Raw genomic sequence first — 11,013 nt, forward strand, 5'->3', positions numbered from 1 at the left:
TGGCCTAGGACTCATATTCTTAAAAAAATTTCATAATTATTTCAATTATTTATTTATTTTTATTTTTTTTGAGGCGGAGTTTTGCTCTTGTTACCCAGGCTGGAGTGCAATGGCGTGATCTCGGCTCACCGCAACCTCCGCCTCCTGGGTTCAGGCAATTCTCCTGCCTCAGCCTCCTGAGTAGCTGGGATTACAGGCACGCGCCACCATGCCCAGCTAATGTTTTGTATTTTTAGTAGAGACGGGGTTTCACCATGTTGACCAGGATGGTCTCGATCTCTTGACCTCGTGATCCACCCGCCTCGGCCTCCCAAAGTGCTGGGATTACAGGCTTGAGCCACCGCGCCCGGCCTATTTCAATTAATTATATCCCCTTATACACAAAACACAAACCCAGCCATAGTCTTGCCCTTGCCATGGTGTCTGCATTCTCCCTTCTTTCGCTGCCTGACGTTTGCAGCCCGAAGCTCTCACACCTGCTGTTTTGTGTCTTTTCAGTTCTGGCTGATATTGCACCTTCCACAGATGACGTGGGTGAGTTCAGACCTGGGACCCCAGGCCATCAGGGCCCTTCTAGGCTTTCTCCAGAGCCCGTTCTGGATGATGTGCAGCTGCTGAAGGATCCTAAATAGACAGGATGACACTTGATGTGGCACATTTTTCCAGTAGTTCAATTCAAACTGATGACATTGTTGAACACCCAACAAGCAGGAACTGTGCTAATCTTTCTCTCAAAGTTTCAAGACTTGACGGGTAAAGGCAAGATAAAAGTAGAAACACATGTTCTGGAAGATAAGGGGTAGAAGTAACCCCTGCTTTCACCAAGTTTTTTTTTTTTTTTTTTGAGACAGAGTCTTGCTCTTGTTGCCCAGGCTGGAGTGCAATGGCCCAATCTCGGCTCACCGCAACCTCTGCCTCCTGAGTTCAAGTAATTCTCCTGCCTCAGCCTCCTGAGTAGCTGGGATTACAGGCACCCACCACCATGTCTGGCTAGTTTTTAAATTTTCAATAGAGATGGGGTTTTGCCATGTTGGTCAGGCTGGTCTTGAACTCCTGACCTCAGGTGATCCACCTGCCTCGGCCTCCCAAAGTGTTGGGATTACAGGCATGAGCCAGTGGGCCCAACCTCAGCTGAATTTTGAAAGAAGAAAGCCAGGAGGTCAAGGAGGGGATGGACATTCTAGCCAGAGGGAACAGCATGTTTAGAGATATAAAAGCGCCTGGGTGCAGTGGCTTATGCCTGTCATCCCTGTAATTTGGGAGACCGAGGCAGGCAGATCACCTGAGTTTGGGAGTTCAAGACCAGCCTGACCAACATGGAGAAACCCCCGTCTCTACTAAAAAAAATACAAAATTGTCAGGTGCGGTGGCTCACGCCTGTAATCCCAGCACTTTGGGAGGCCGAGGCGGGTGGATCATGAGGTCAAGAGATCAAGACCATCCTGGTCAACATGGTGAAACCCCGTCTCTACCAAAAATACAAAAAATTAGCTGGGCATGGTGGCACGTGCCTGTAATCCCAGCTACTCAGGAGGCTGAGGCAGGAGAATTGCCTGAACCTAGGAGGCGGAGGTTGCGGTGAGCCGAGATTGCGCCATTGCACTCCAGCCTGGGTAACAAGAGTGAAACTCTGCCTCAAAAAAAAAAAAAAAATTAGCTGGGCATGGTAGCACATGCCTGTAATCCCAGCTACTCAGCAGGCTGAGGTAGCAGAGTTGCTTGAATCCGGGAGGCGGAGGTTGCAGTGAGCCGAGATCATGCCACTGCACTCCAGCCTGGGAAACAAGAGCAAAACTGTCCCAAAATAAAATAAAATAAAGATGTAAAAGCAAAGGGAGTTTGGTCCATGAGGGAAACTGAGGTTTTGTGGTTTTTTTGTGGACGGCTAGAGAAAAAACTATATGGGCCAAGTGGTAGGAAGTAAGAAAAGGAGAGAGAAGCTACATTTTTGTTTGTTTGTTTGTTTTGAGACAGAGTAGTCTATTGTCCAGGCTGGAGTGCAATGGCACGATCCCAGCTCGTTGCAACCTCAGCCTCACACGTGGCTGGGATTATAGGCATGCACCACCATACTCAGCTATTTTTCTGTTTTAGTAGAGACAGGGTTTTGCCATGTTGACCAAGCTGGTCTCAAACTCCTGACCTCAAGTTATCTGCTGCCTTGGCCTCCCAAAGTGCTGAGATTATAGGTAGCTAGATTATTTTTTAACAAATCGTTATCGAAAGCCTGCTACTAGGTACCAAGGATATAAACGTGAACAAAACTGATTTTCTTCTACTAGACATCTTTTGTGTAATATACAAGATAGACAACTTTATTCAGTTTCACAAAATTCTATAATTAGGATAAGCAAGAGAAGCTATGGAAGACACAGAAAGAGTTTTTGGCTAGGTTCAGTGCTGGGGGTGAGAAAAGGCTTTTTCTGGAGGGTACATTTGACTAAGCTGTTTCCTGAAAGACAAGTAGAAGCGAACCAAGTGGATAGAAGAGGGAACAACTTTTAGGTAAGGAAGACAATATAAATTAAAAAGTAGGATGGACATGAAAACCAACCAGAGAGACATTTATGCAAAATAAGATTATAATTAGATTTGTGCATTGGAAAGATCATGCCCCACCTCCACACCCACTACTGTACTCCCAGGGCAGTGTGGAGAACTTTATTTGACCATGATCGCCTGGAAGCGGGAAAACCAGCAAGGCTACTGCTGCAGTGTTGCCAATAAAAGATTCTGGCACATGAATTAATTAGCAAGGTGTGGCGGCACGCACCTGTAATCCCAGCTACTCAGAAGGCTGAGGCAGGAGAATTGCCTGAACTTGGGAGACAGAGGTTGCAGTGAGCCGAGATCATGCCAATGTCGCCCAGCCTGGGCGACAGAGCGAGACTCCGTCTATATATAAATAAATAAATAAATAAATAGAAGCTGGCCTGAATCAAGGTAGAGACAGGGAGAACCAAACGTGAGCTATAGGGGAGAACGGATTGCTGAGATGACTAGATGTAGCTGCTGGGTGGACGTTGGTCTCATTCACTGAAGAATAGAATTGGTGAAGAGAAAGATAATTAAGTCAGTTTAAGATACGTTGAATATGAAGGATCTTTGAAAATTCAAGAACTCTTCCATAAAATGGCAGTGGATTTATAGGTCTGGAGCTTAGGAGAGAGATGGGATTGAAAATATAGGTTTGGGCCGGGCGCGGTGGCTCATGCCTGTAATCCTAGCACTCTGGGAGGCCGAAGCAGGTGGATCACCTGAGGTCGGGAGTTCAAGACCAGCCTGACCAACATGGTGAAACCCCGTCTTTAAAAAAAAAAAAAAAGGAAAGGAGAAAGGAAAAAAAATCCCATCCTACCTCCTAATCTCTTCAATTTTGTCTAGCAAATCAGCCCAATAAGGTTTTATTTTAGAAGTTGCTAAGAGTTATACATTAATTTGCTCCCTATTTATGGGACTCCAAGCAGGACCCGAGTGAGGCAGCGTGGCAATTACATCGGTAGTAACTTCTAGAATTGGCAATAATGGAATAAAATTTCTGCCTTTCAGCCTCCCCCAGTGATAAAAATGCGACTGCAGGTATGATTGCTGCTTGTATGTCATCTCATACCTTTTTTCTTCCTGTGGATCCCTCATCTCCTCTTTCTTTGGGGGGTGCTTGGTGCATCTTCTAGTTTACTTCCAATCATTTCTCAGAGTATTAGTATCTTCACTTTCTTACTCCTTTTTTTTTTAAAAATGAGTGTCTTTCATAAAAATCATGAGGAAATAATTGAATGAATGTTGCATGGTCCCCAGATAGCCCTCTCCCTAAAATACCCTTGGACTTTATTTGGTGGTTAGTGGCTCGGGAAGTGAAATCATTTTAACAGCAAGGACTCCGTATTACCATAGATGTCATGGTTAAAATTGCTTTCCTAATGTACTGATAATCCTGATATATTGCTAGGGTTGAAAACTACTGGAACAGAGAAATAGCAACCTGCCTAAGAAATTTTATTTTTTCAGAATGGGATTATCAGCATTTACATTTTATGTATAAATATATATATAATATATAATATATAGATATAATTGCATATAATATATATAAATGTACATGATATATATTATTGTGCTGATGCACAGAGTACATATATATATATATATACACATATATAAATTTATATATATATATAAAAAATTTTTTTTTGAGTTGTAGTCTTGCTCTGTCACCCAGGCTGGAGTGCAGTGGCATAATCTCAGCTCACTACAACCTCTGCCTCCCAGGTTCAAGCAATTCTTGTGCCTCAGCTTCCCGAGTAGCTGGGATTACAGGCGTGCACCACCACTCCTGGCTAATTTTTGTATTTTTAGTAGAGACAGCATTTCACCATGTTGGCCAGGCTGGTCTCAAACACCTGACCTCAAGTGATCCACCCGCCTCGGCCTCCTAAAGTGCTGGAATTACAGGCATGAACCACTGTGCCCAGCCTATTTTATATTGGATAATCCTAGAATGACTTTATCCCTAGAAGTGCTCCCAGAGATTATTTTATCCACTTCTGCTTCCAAGTAGGGAAGCACCAAAACTTCATTTAGTCAATTTCTTCTTGTTCTGTTTTTGGTGAGCAGAAAGGATGTAGCCCAATTTATAATGATTGTCTGCAGAGATTACTCTGTATTTTTTTCCACTCTCTCTTTCCCAATTCCTTTAATCCTTTGTTTATGCTGTGTCTATTTGGATCTCCTTATTTGTTGTGTTGGGTTTCTTCAGACTGCTGGGTTGAGACATTTGCTTGCACAAGGCTCTACTCTGTGCGCCGGCCAGTTCGACTATGCATTCATCAGTCATGCTTCATCAGGTAAGGGATCCCAGAATGCCCAAAAAGCATCTTCCATGGTAGTGTTTTTGTGTTGGTAACTATTTAATGAACACCCACTATGAAGCTGCAAACTTTAGTGGGGCGAAAGTTGTTAGCACAACCCTCCTAGTTATTCCTGAATGTGCCCACTAGAACCTGGAGTCTGGGCTGAGGCATACAAACAATAGGCAGGTGGTAAGTGAAGGCGAGGGCTGGAGGGAGAGTCACGAGGGAAACACTGGCATGCTCCATTAATTACCCGGTAGAAGGAGGCAGGAGCAATCCAACTCTAAGGTGGAAAATAGTGGGGAGGAATATTAAGCCTCACTCTAGGTGGGGTGGGCAAAGTGTCACTAAGAACAGTAATGAAAACAATGGCCTTTGCAACAACTTGGATGGAGCTGGAAGCCATTATTCTAAATGAAGTAACTAAACAATGGAAAACCAAATATTGTCTCTTCTCCCTTATAAGTGGGAGATAAGCTATGAGAAGGCAAAAGCATAAGAATGAGATCATGGACTTTGGGGGCTCAGGGGAAAGGGTAGGAGAAGATGAGAGATAAAAGACTACATATTGGGTACAGTGTACACTGCCGGGTACGGTGTACACTGCCAGGTACGGGTGAACCAAAACCTCAGAAATCACCACTAAAGAACTCATCTATGTAAACGAAAACCACCTGTACACCAAAAACTACTGAAATGAAAATTAAAAAAATAGAAGAGTAATTCATACCATTCCCTCCTCTATTTTCCCCCAGTGTGTGGGGGGAAAATGTCTGAAATACTTAAGGAAATGCATTTGGGGAAGAGCAGATAGGGGAAAGTGGGGGACCCGAGAGCTGAAGAGGCATCCCAGACCCAGGTTAGTGCTTCTCTGAAGGCTTTCTTCCATCCCCTTCCTTGCCGATGACATTGGGACGGCTGCAGGTTTCGACGCACGTACCATGTCAACAAGGAGATCTGCACCCGTCTTGTCTGTAAGGAACACGAAGCTATGAAAGGTAAGATGACGTCTGGATGTTTACTGGGGGGAAGCAGTTATGAGGGGGTAAATAGGGACATGACATTAATATATCCAAAGTCCTGTATTGGAGGAGGGGTTCAGGCTATCCCCTTAGATTCCATCAGCTCCTGCTGGAAGTTATTCCAAATAAACAATCTATGTAAAGAGGTATGCTTGATATAGAAACACAACCCTTACTTTGGGAGGCCGAGGCGGGTGGATCACGAGGTCAAGAGATCGAGACCATCCTGGTCAACAAGGTGAAACCCCGTCTCTACTAAAAATACAGAAATTAGCTGGGCATGGTGGCGCGTAGTCCCAGCTACTCAGGAGGCTGAGGCAGGAGAATTGCCTGAACCCAGGAGGCGGAGGTTGCGGTGAGCCGAGATCGCGCCATTGCACTCCAGCCTGGGTAACGAGAGCGAAACTCCATCTCAAAAAAAAAAAGTAAAAAGAAACACAACCCTAAGAAAAGTACTCCTAGATTCCTTTCCTACTATGTTGTAGCCCCACAGTGTCTCTTATTTAGAGAGCTTTCTGACACTCCAGCTGTTTTAAAGATCATTCACTGGGATTCTAGGGAAAATTTCAAATCAGCCATTACAGATAATAAACTCTGCTAGTCCTCAGCCATGTTCATAATTAAAAATAAAACATACACACGCGCACGCCCACGCACTAATTTGGAGACAACAAGGTTTGGATAGGGCCTATAAATAAAAAATAGATGGGACATTTAGAAATCAGCTACGTTATAAATAGTTTGCCAATTCCAGGAACAATGTACATTTCTTACTGTGACATTTCAGGTAGAAGAAGGTAGAAAGATGTTATAGAACCAATTACAAGGGCCCAAAATGTGTGGTTATAGACCTTACTTGGTGGGAACAAAGATACCTCTCCCCTTCCCCGTGGCCAGCCCCGAACGATGGCTGCGGTTGGTGAAGACACCACAGACAAAGCCATTTCTGACTCAGCAGCCCGCTTTGCGCTGAGTTCCTGAGTAAGAACTGTAGTTAACTTCGCAGAAGGAAACTTGCTGTATGCCCCCATTTGGCTTTGTGCAAGCCACCTGCAAGGGAAGCACCTTGAGATTGAGGATGAGTATTTGGGACTCTAGGCACTTTCAAGCATCTCAGGGGATTTACTAAAGTTAGCTATTTGCCCATAGTAAGCATGTAAATGTATAATGAATGATCGGACCTCATTTTTCTATTTAATAGATCCATGATTAGAAGAATTGGCAGCTGGATATATAAAGGAAAGTAACATTTACTGGTCACCTGTGCTAGGTTCTTTGCATACATGATTTCATTTTAATATTCAGAAATTTACTGTCGAGGTAGGTATTTTAATTCTTTTTACAGAAAGGGATAGTGAGGTTTACAAAATTTGAGAAACTTTCTAGGAAGTAGTAAATAGCTAGAGTAAGTAGCAGAGCTGGTTGAAACCCAGATCTTTTTCTCTCCAGCCTTTACACTACACACCACACTGCAAAGTTTTCTCTATTCCTTAAAACAAGAGCCCCTGCTGTCTTCCCGCATTCTCTTCCCATCATGTCCTTCTCTTCTAGATGAGCTTTGCCGTCAGATGGTTGGTCTGCCCCCGAGGAGACTCCGTCGTCACTCCAACTCCAATTACGTCCTGGTCAATCTCTGTGAAAATGTGGATTTGCAGAAACTCAGTGGTCTGTGATCATCAAAAAAGAGGAAAGAAGAAAAACTATGTGGGTGAGAGGAAGGAGAAGCTCCTTCTTCTTTAACCACTGACAGCTAACCTATAGACAGTATTTCTTAAAACCAATCCTTTTACCCCGACTTTTACACCGACTCTCTAATTTTTCACCCAAACTGATAGCATTTATCTCATTTTTTAGCACTTAAAATACGAAGTCTATATTATTGCATAAATTTGCTGCTTCTCAATACCATAGACGTAGTGAATAGATGATGACTGTATATGGCTTATATGCAAACATTCTATGTACAATTTCAAGGGAGAATAAACTTTAGGCTAATTATCTTTACTATTGAATCTGTCTGATATAGATCTTAGGATTGAAGAAGTTATCCTTGTCTATTTCGGCTAACCATCTAACTTCATTTATTTTCCTCAGAAGAGTTTCCTAGATTAACTCCCCATATTTACATGTTCCTCCTTCTTTACTCTTATTTTAACTATTTTGCTGCCTTGCCTGAAAATTTGGCTGGCAAGTATTCCTTATGAGACAGATCATGGTAATTTTTATAGTCCTGGAAGATTCTGCAACACAGCTAAGAATTATACAATCCCACTAGCAACATATAAGGACCCCACATGTCTTCTGTTGAGCTCAGAGGTTACAAAGCATGAGGACTATGCCAGATATAGAACTTGGAGTCATAATTCCCAATTCAGTTTTTCATGCAGTTGTCCAGTTGGGGAAGTAAGGCTGGAAAGTAAGTCTCATTTACTGATTTGCTTATGGTAGCACTGGGGTTAACCCACCTCCACAAAGTAAACTAGACAACTTCATGTGAAATCATATCATTGTTTGGCATTTCTCTGAGTTGCGACTTCGTTCATCCTCATGACTTACCAAGGGCACTGTAGATTTACTATGCACATGGCTTCCAGAATATCCTAATTGGTGCTAAGAAGGGCATTCAGACTCGAATTTTAATAGGCAGACAGAAAGTGTGCCTAACGGTTAATATGAAAGAGTGAAAGAAACACAGTATTCAGACAACCCGCATTCTTATACTGGCTCTAGAAGTCACCATGTAGCCTTGGATAAGTCATTTTCTTTCATTAGGTCCTGGTTTAATGTCATCTTTAAAATGAGAAGGTTATATTTATATTAGTTCTTCTGGGCGCGGTGGCTCACACCTGTAACCCCAGAGCTTTCGGAGGCTGAGGCAGGTGGCTCACTTGAGGTCAGGAGTTTGAGACCAGCCTGGCCAACATGGTGAAACCTCGTCTCTATTAAAATACAAGAAGTAGCTGGGCGTGGAGGCGGGAGCCTGTAATCCCAGCTACTCAGGAGGCTGAAGCAGGAGAATCACTTGAACCTGGGAGGCAGAAGTTGCAGTGAGCCAAAATCGCACCATTGCACTCCAGCCTGGGTGACAAGAGTGAGAGTCCATCTCAAAAAATAAAAATAAAAATATATATATATATTCGTAGTTCTGAGATTTCTCTTAATTCTACGATTCTCTTGATTTAATGCATTATTTGTATTTCTTGAAGCTTAGATACAGTCTAATTCAGACCAACCATATCTGGTTTATCCTAGGTAAGGATAGCAATCCACAATGTAACAGAACAAAATATCATTATAACAAATGACAAATTATGTATTATGAATCCTCTGCCTGAAAAATTCCATAACATTCTATAAAAACCAATGGAAATCAAACAGGAACTAGGAGACACGTTACATATGACAGTGGAGGTTGTGTTCCTTTTATATTGCTGAGAAAACTAGTTAAATAATCAGATTCTTGCTGTTAAGAAACAATTTAGTTTAACGGGATCTGTACAACTGATGAAATGCTAGAAAAAGCCCCAAAGCATATAGTCTCTACTCCTTACAGTCTCTAGAATTAAACATACTCATTTAGACACACACTAAATGCATATTGTAGCCACTTTAGAGAAATCTTGTAGGCACGGTTTTCAAGAATCATTTTAAGAATCTCTTCATGAACTTGACCCTCCTACTCCACATTCCAACATTTCCATCAGACAGCACCTCAATTCCAGTATTATGTATGTTCCAAATTAAACATTTAAAAATATTTTTTCCCAATTTATTTCTCAGAATAAAATGTCTTTTGTTCTTGTTCTTTTCCACTTTTCTTTTATGTTTACAAAAAAAAAGGCATGAATTTATGCACTTTTATTCCACTTTAAAAAATGAGTATTGGCCTGACACGGTGGCTCACACCTGTAATCCCAGCACTTTTGGAGGCCGAGGTGGGAGGGTCACCTGAGGTCAGGAGTTCAAGATCAACCTGGCCAACATGGTGAAGCCCTGTGTCTACTAAAAATACAAAAATTAGCCAGGCATGGTGGCAGGTGCCTGTAATCCCAGCTACTCAGGAGGCTGAGGTAGGAGAATCACTTGAACCTGGGAGGCGGAGGTGATCTCACCACTGCACTCCAGTCTGAGTGACAGAGCAAGACCGTCTCAAAAAAAAAGAAAAAAAGAAAACCAATATTGCTCAAATGTCTCTCTTCTGCTATCCTCTATTCTTTCCTTCACTCCACAACTTTACTACCGGTTCCCCAGCACTCCAAATGTATTTATTTATTTATTTATTTAAAGACGGGGTTTCACCATGTTGGTCAGGCTGGTCTTCAGCTCCCGACCTCAGGTGATCCGCCCGCCTTGGCCTCCAAAGTGCTTGGATTACAGGCGTGAGCCACCACGCCCGGCCTCCAAATGTATTTATACTCCTCCAGATGTGACCCTGTTTTTCTTTTCTGTCCCCTGCAAGTGTGACAGTCTTGCTTGGTGAAGTTTCATGCTTTACTCACTTCTATGTGATCAAATTTCTGTGTGTTGCCATTTCTCATTGTTCTTACCTTCTCAACACTTGTAAACTTCTTATTATGTAAAACGAATTCTAACCTTCGTTCCATCCTTTCTTTCTTTTTTTTTTGAGACGGAGTTTCGCTCTTGTTACCCAGGCTGGAGTGCAATGGCGCGATCTCGGCTCACCGCAACCTCCGCCTCCTGGGTTCAGGCAATTCTCCTGCCTCAGCCTCCTGAGTAGCTGGGACTACAGGCACGCGCCACCATGCCCAGCTAATTTTTGTAGTTTTAGTAGAGACGGGGTTTCACCTTGTTGACCAGGATGGTCTTGATCTCTTGACCTCGTGATCCACCCGCCTCGGCCTCCCAAAGTGCTGGGATTATAGGCCTGAGCCACCGCGCCCGGCCTCCATCCTTTCTTTCCACATCCTTACAAAGCCTTACTTCCCCCTCTGACTTTCCACGGAGAGAGGGCCCAGATCAAGTTTCACGCGGTTGTTTTGGTCCCAGCCACTCCCCTTCGTACCCTCCCCACTGGCGGAAATTCCATCACCTCCCTTAGTTGTTGTTTACCCTGTCCCATCTCAGATCCCTGATAATCTTGTTTCCTCTCCTGTTCCCTCCCAGGAAAGAACCTAGAAAAC

The 11,013-nt window shown here is 43.1% G+C and overlaps 1 protein-coding gene across 2 annotated transcripts; it reads left to right on the plus strand.

The window, feature by feature from the left end:
- The first annotated feature begins 401 nt into the window (after positions 1-401).
- MFAP5 (microfibril associated protein 5) lies at positions 402-8,376 on the plus strand. Of its 2 annotated transcripts, XM_032270353.1 has the most exons (5): positions 402-534; positions 3,550-3,579; positions 4,757-4,844; positions 5,775-5,848; positions 7,424-8,376. In XM_032270353.1, the coding sequence occupies exons 1-5, from the start codon at positions 417-419 to the stop codon at positions 7,543-7,545; spliced, it is 432 nt and encodes a 143-aa protein (XP_032126244.1). In that variant the 5' UTR covers positions 402-416; the 3' UTR covers positions 7,546-8,376. The 2 variants fall into 2 exon arrangements, with proteins under 2 accessions (XP_032126244.1, XP_032126245.1); XM_032270354.1 differs by lacking the exon at positions 3,550-3,579.
- The last annotated feature ends 2,637 nt before the right edge of the window (positions 8,377-11,013 follow it).

The sequence above is a fragment of the Sapajus apella genome, unplaced genomic scaffold (assembly GCF_009761245.1).
Source record: "Sapajus apella isolate SASKATOON/1434 unplaced genomic scaffold, GSC_monkey_1.0 scaffold209, whole genome shotgun sequence".
Classification (NCBI taxonomy): Eukaryota; Metazoa; Chordata; class Mammalia; order Primates; family Cebidae; genus Sapajus; species Sapajus apella.

Excerpts from the sequence above, each read along its gene's own strand:
- MFAP5 (XM_032270353.1), top strand. The coding sequence starts at position 417 with ATGGTGTCTGCATTCTCCCTTCTTTCGCTGCCTGACGTTTGCAGCCCG. Across the intron at positions 535-3,549 it reads ACCTTCCACAGATGACGTGG|CCTCCCCCAGTGATAAAAAT; the intron begins GTGAGTTCAGAC and ends TCTGCCTTTCAG. Across the intron at positions 4,845-5,774 it reads CATCAGTCATGCTTCATCAG|GTTTCGACGCACGTACCATG; the intron begins GTAAGGGATCCC and ends GGACGGCTGCAG.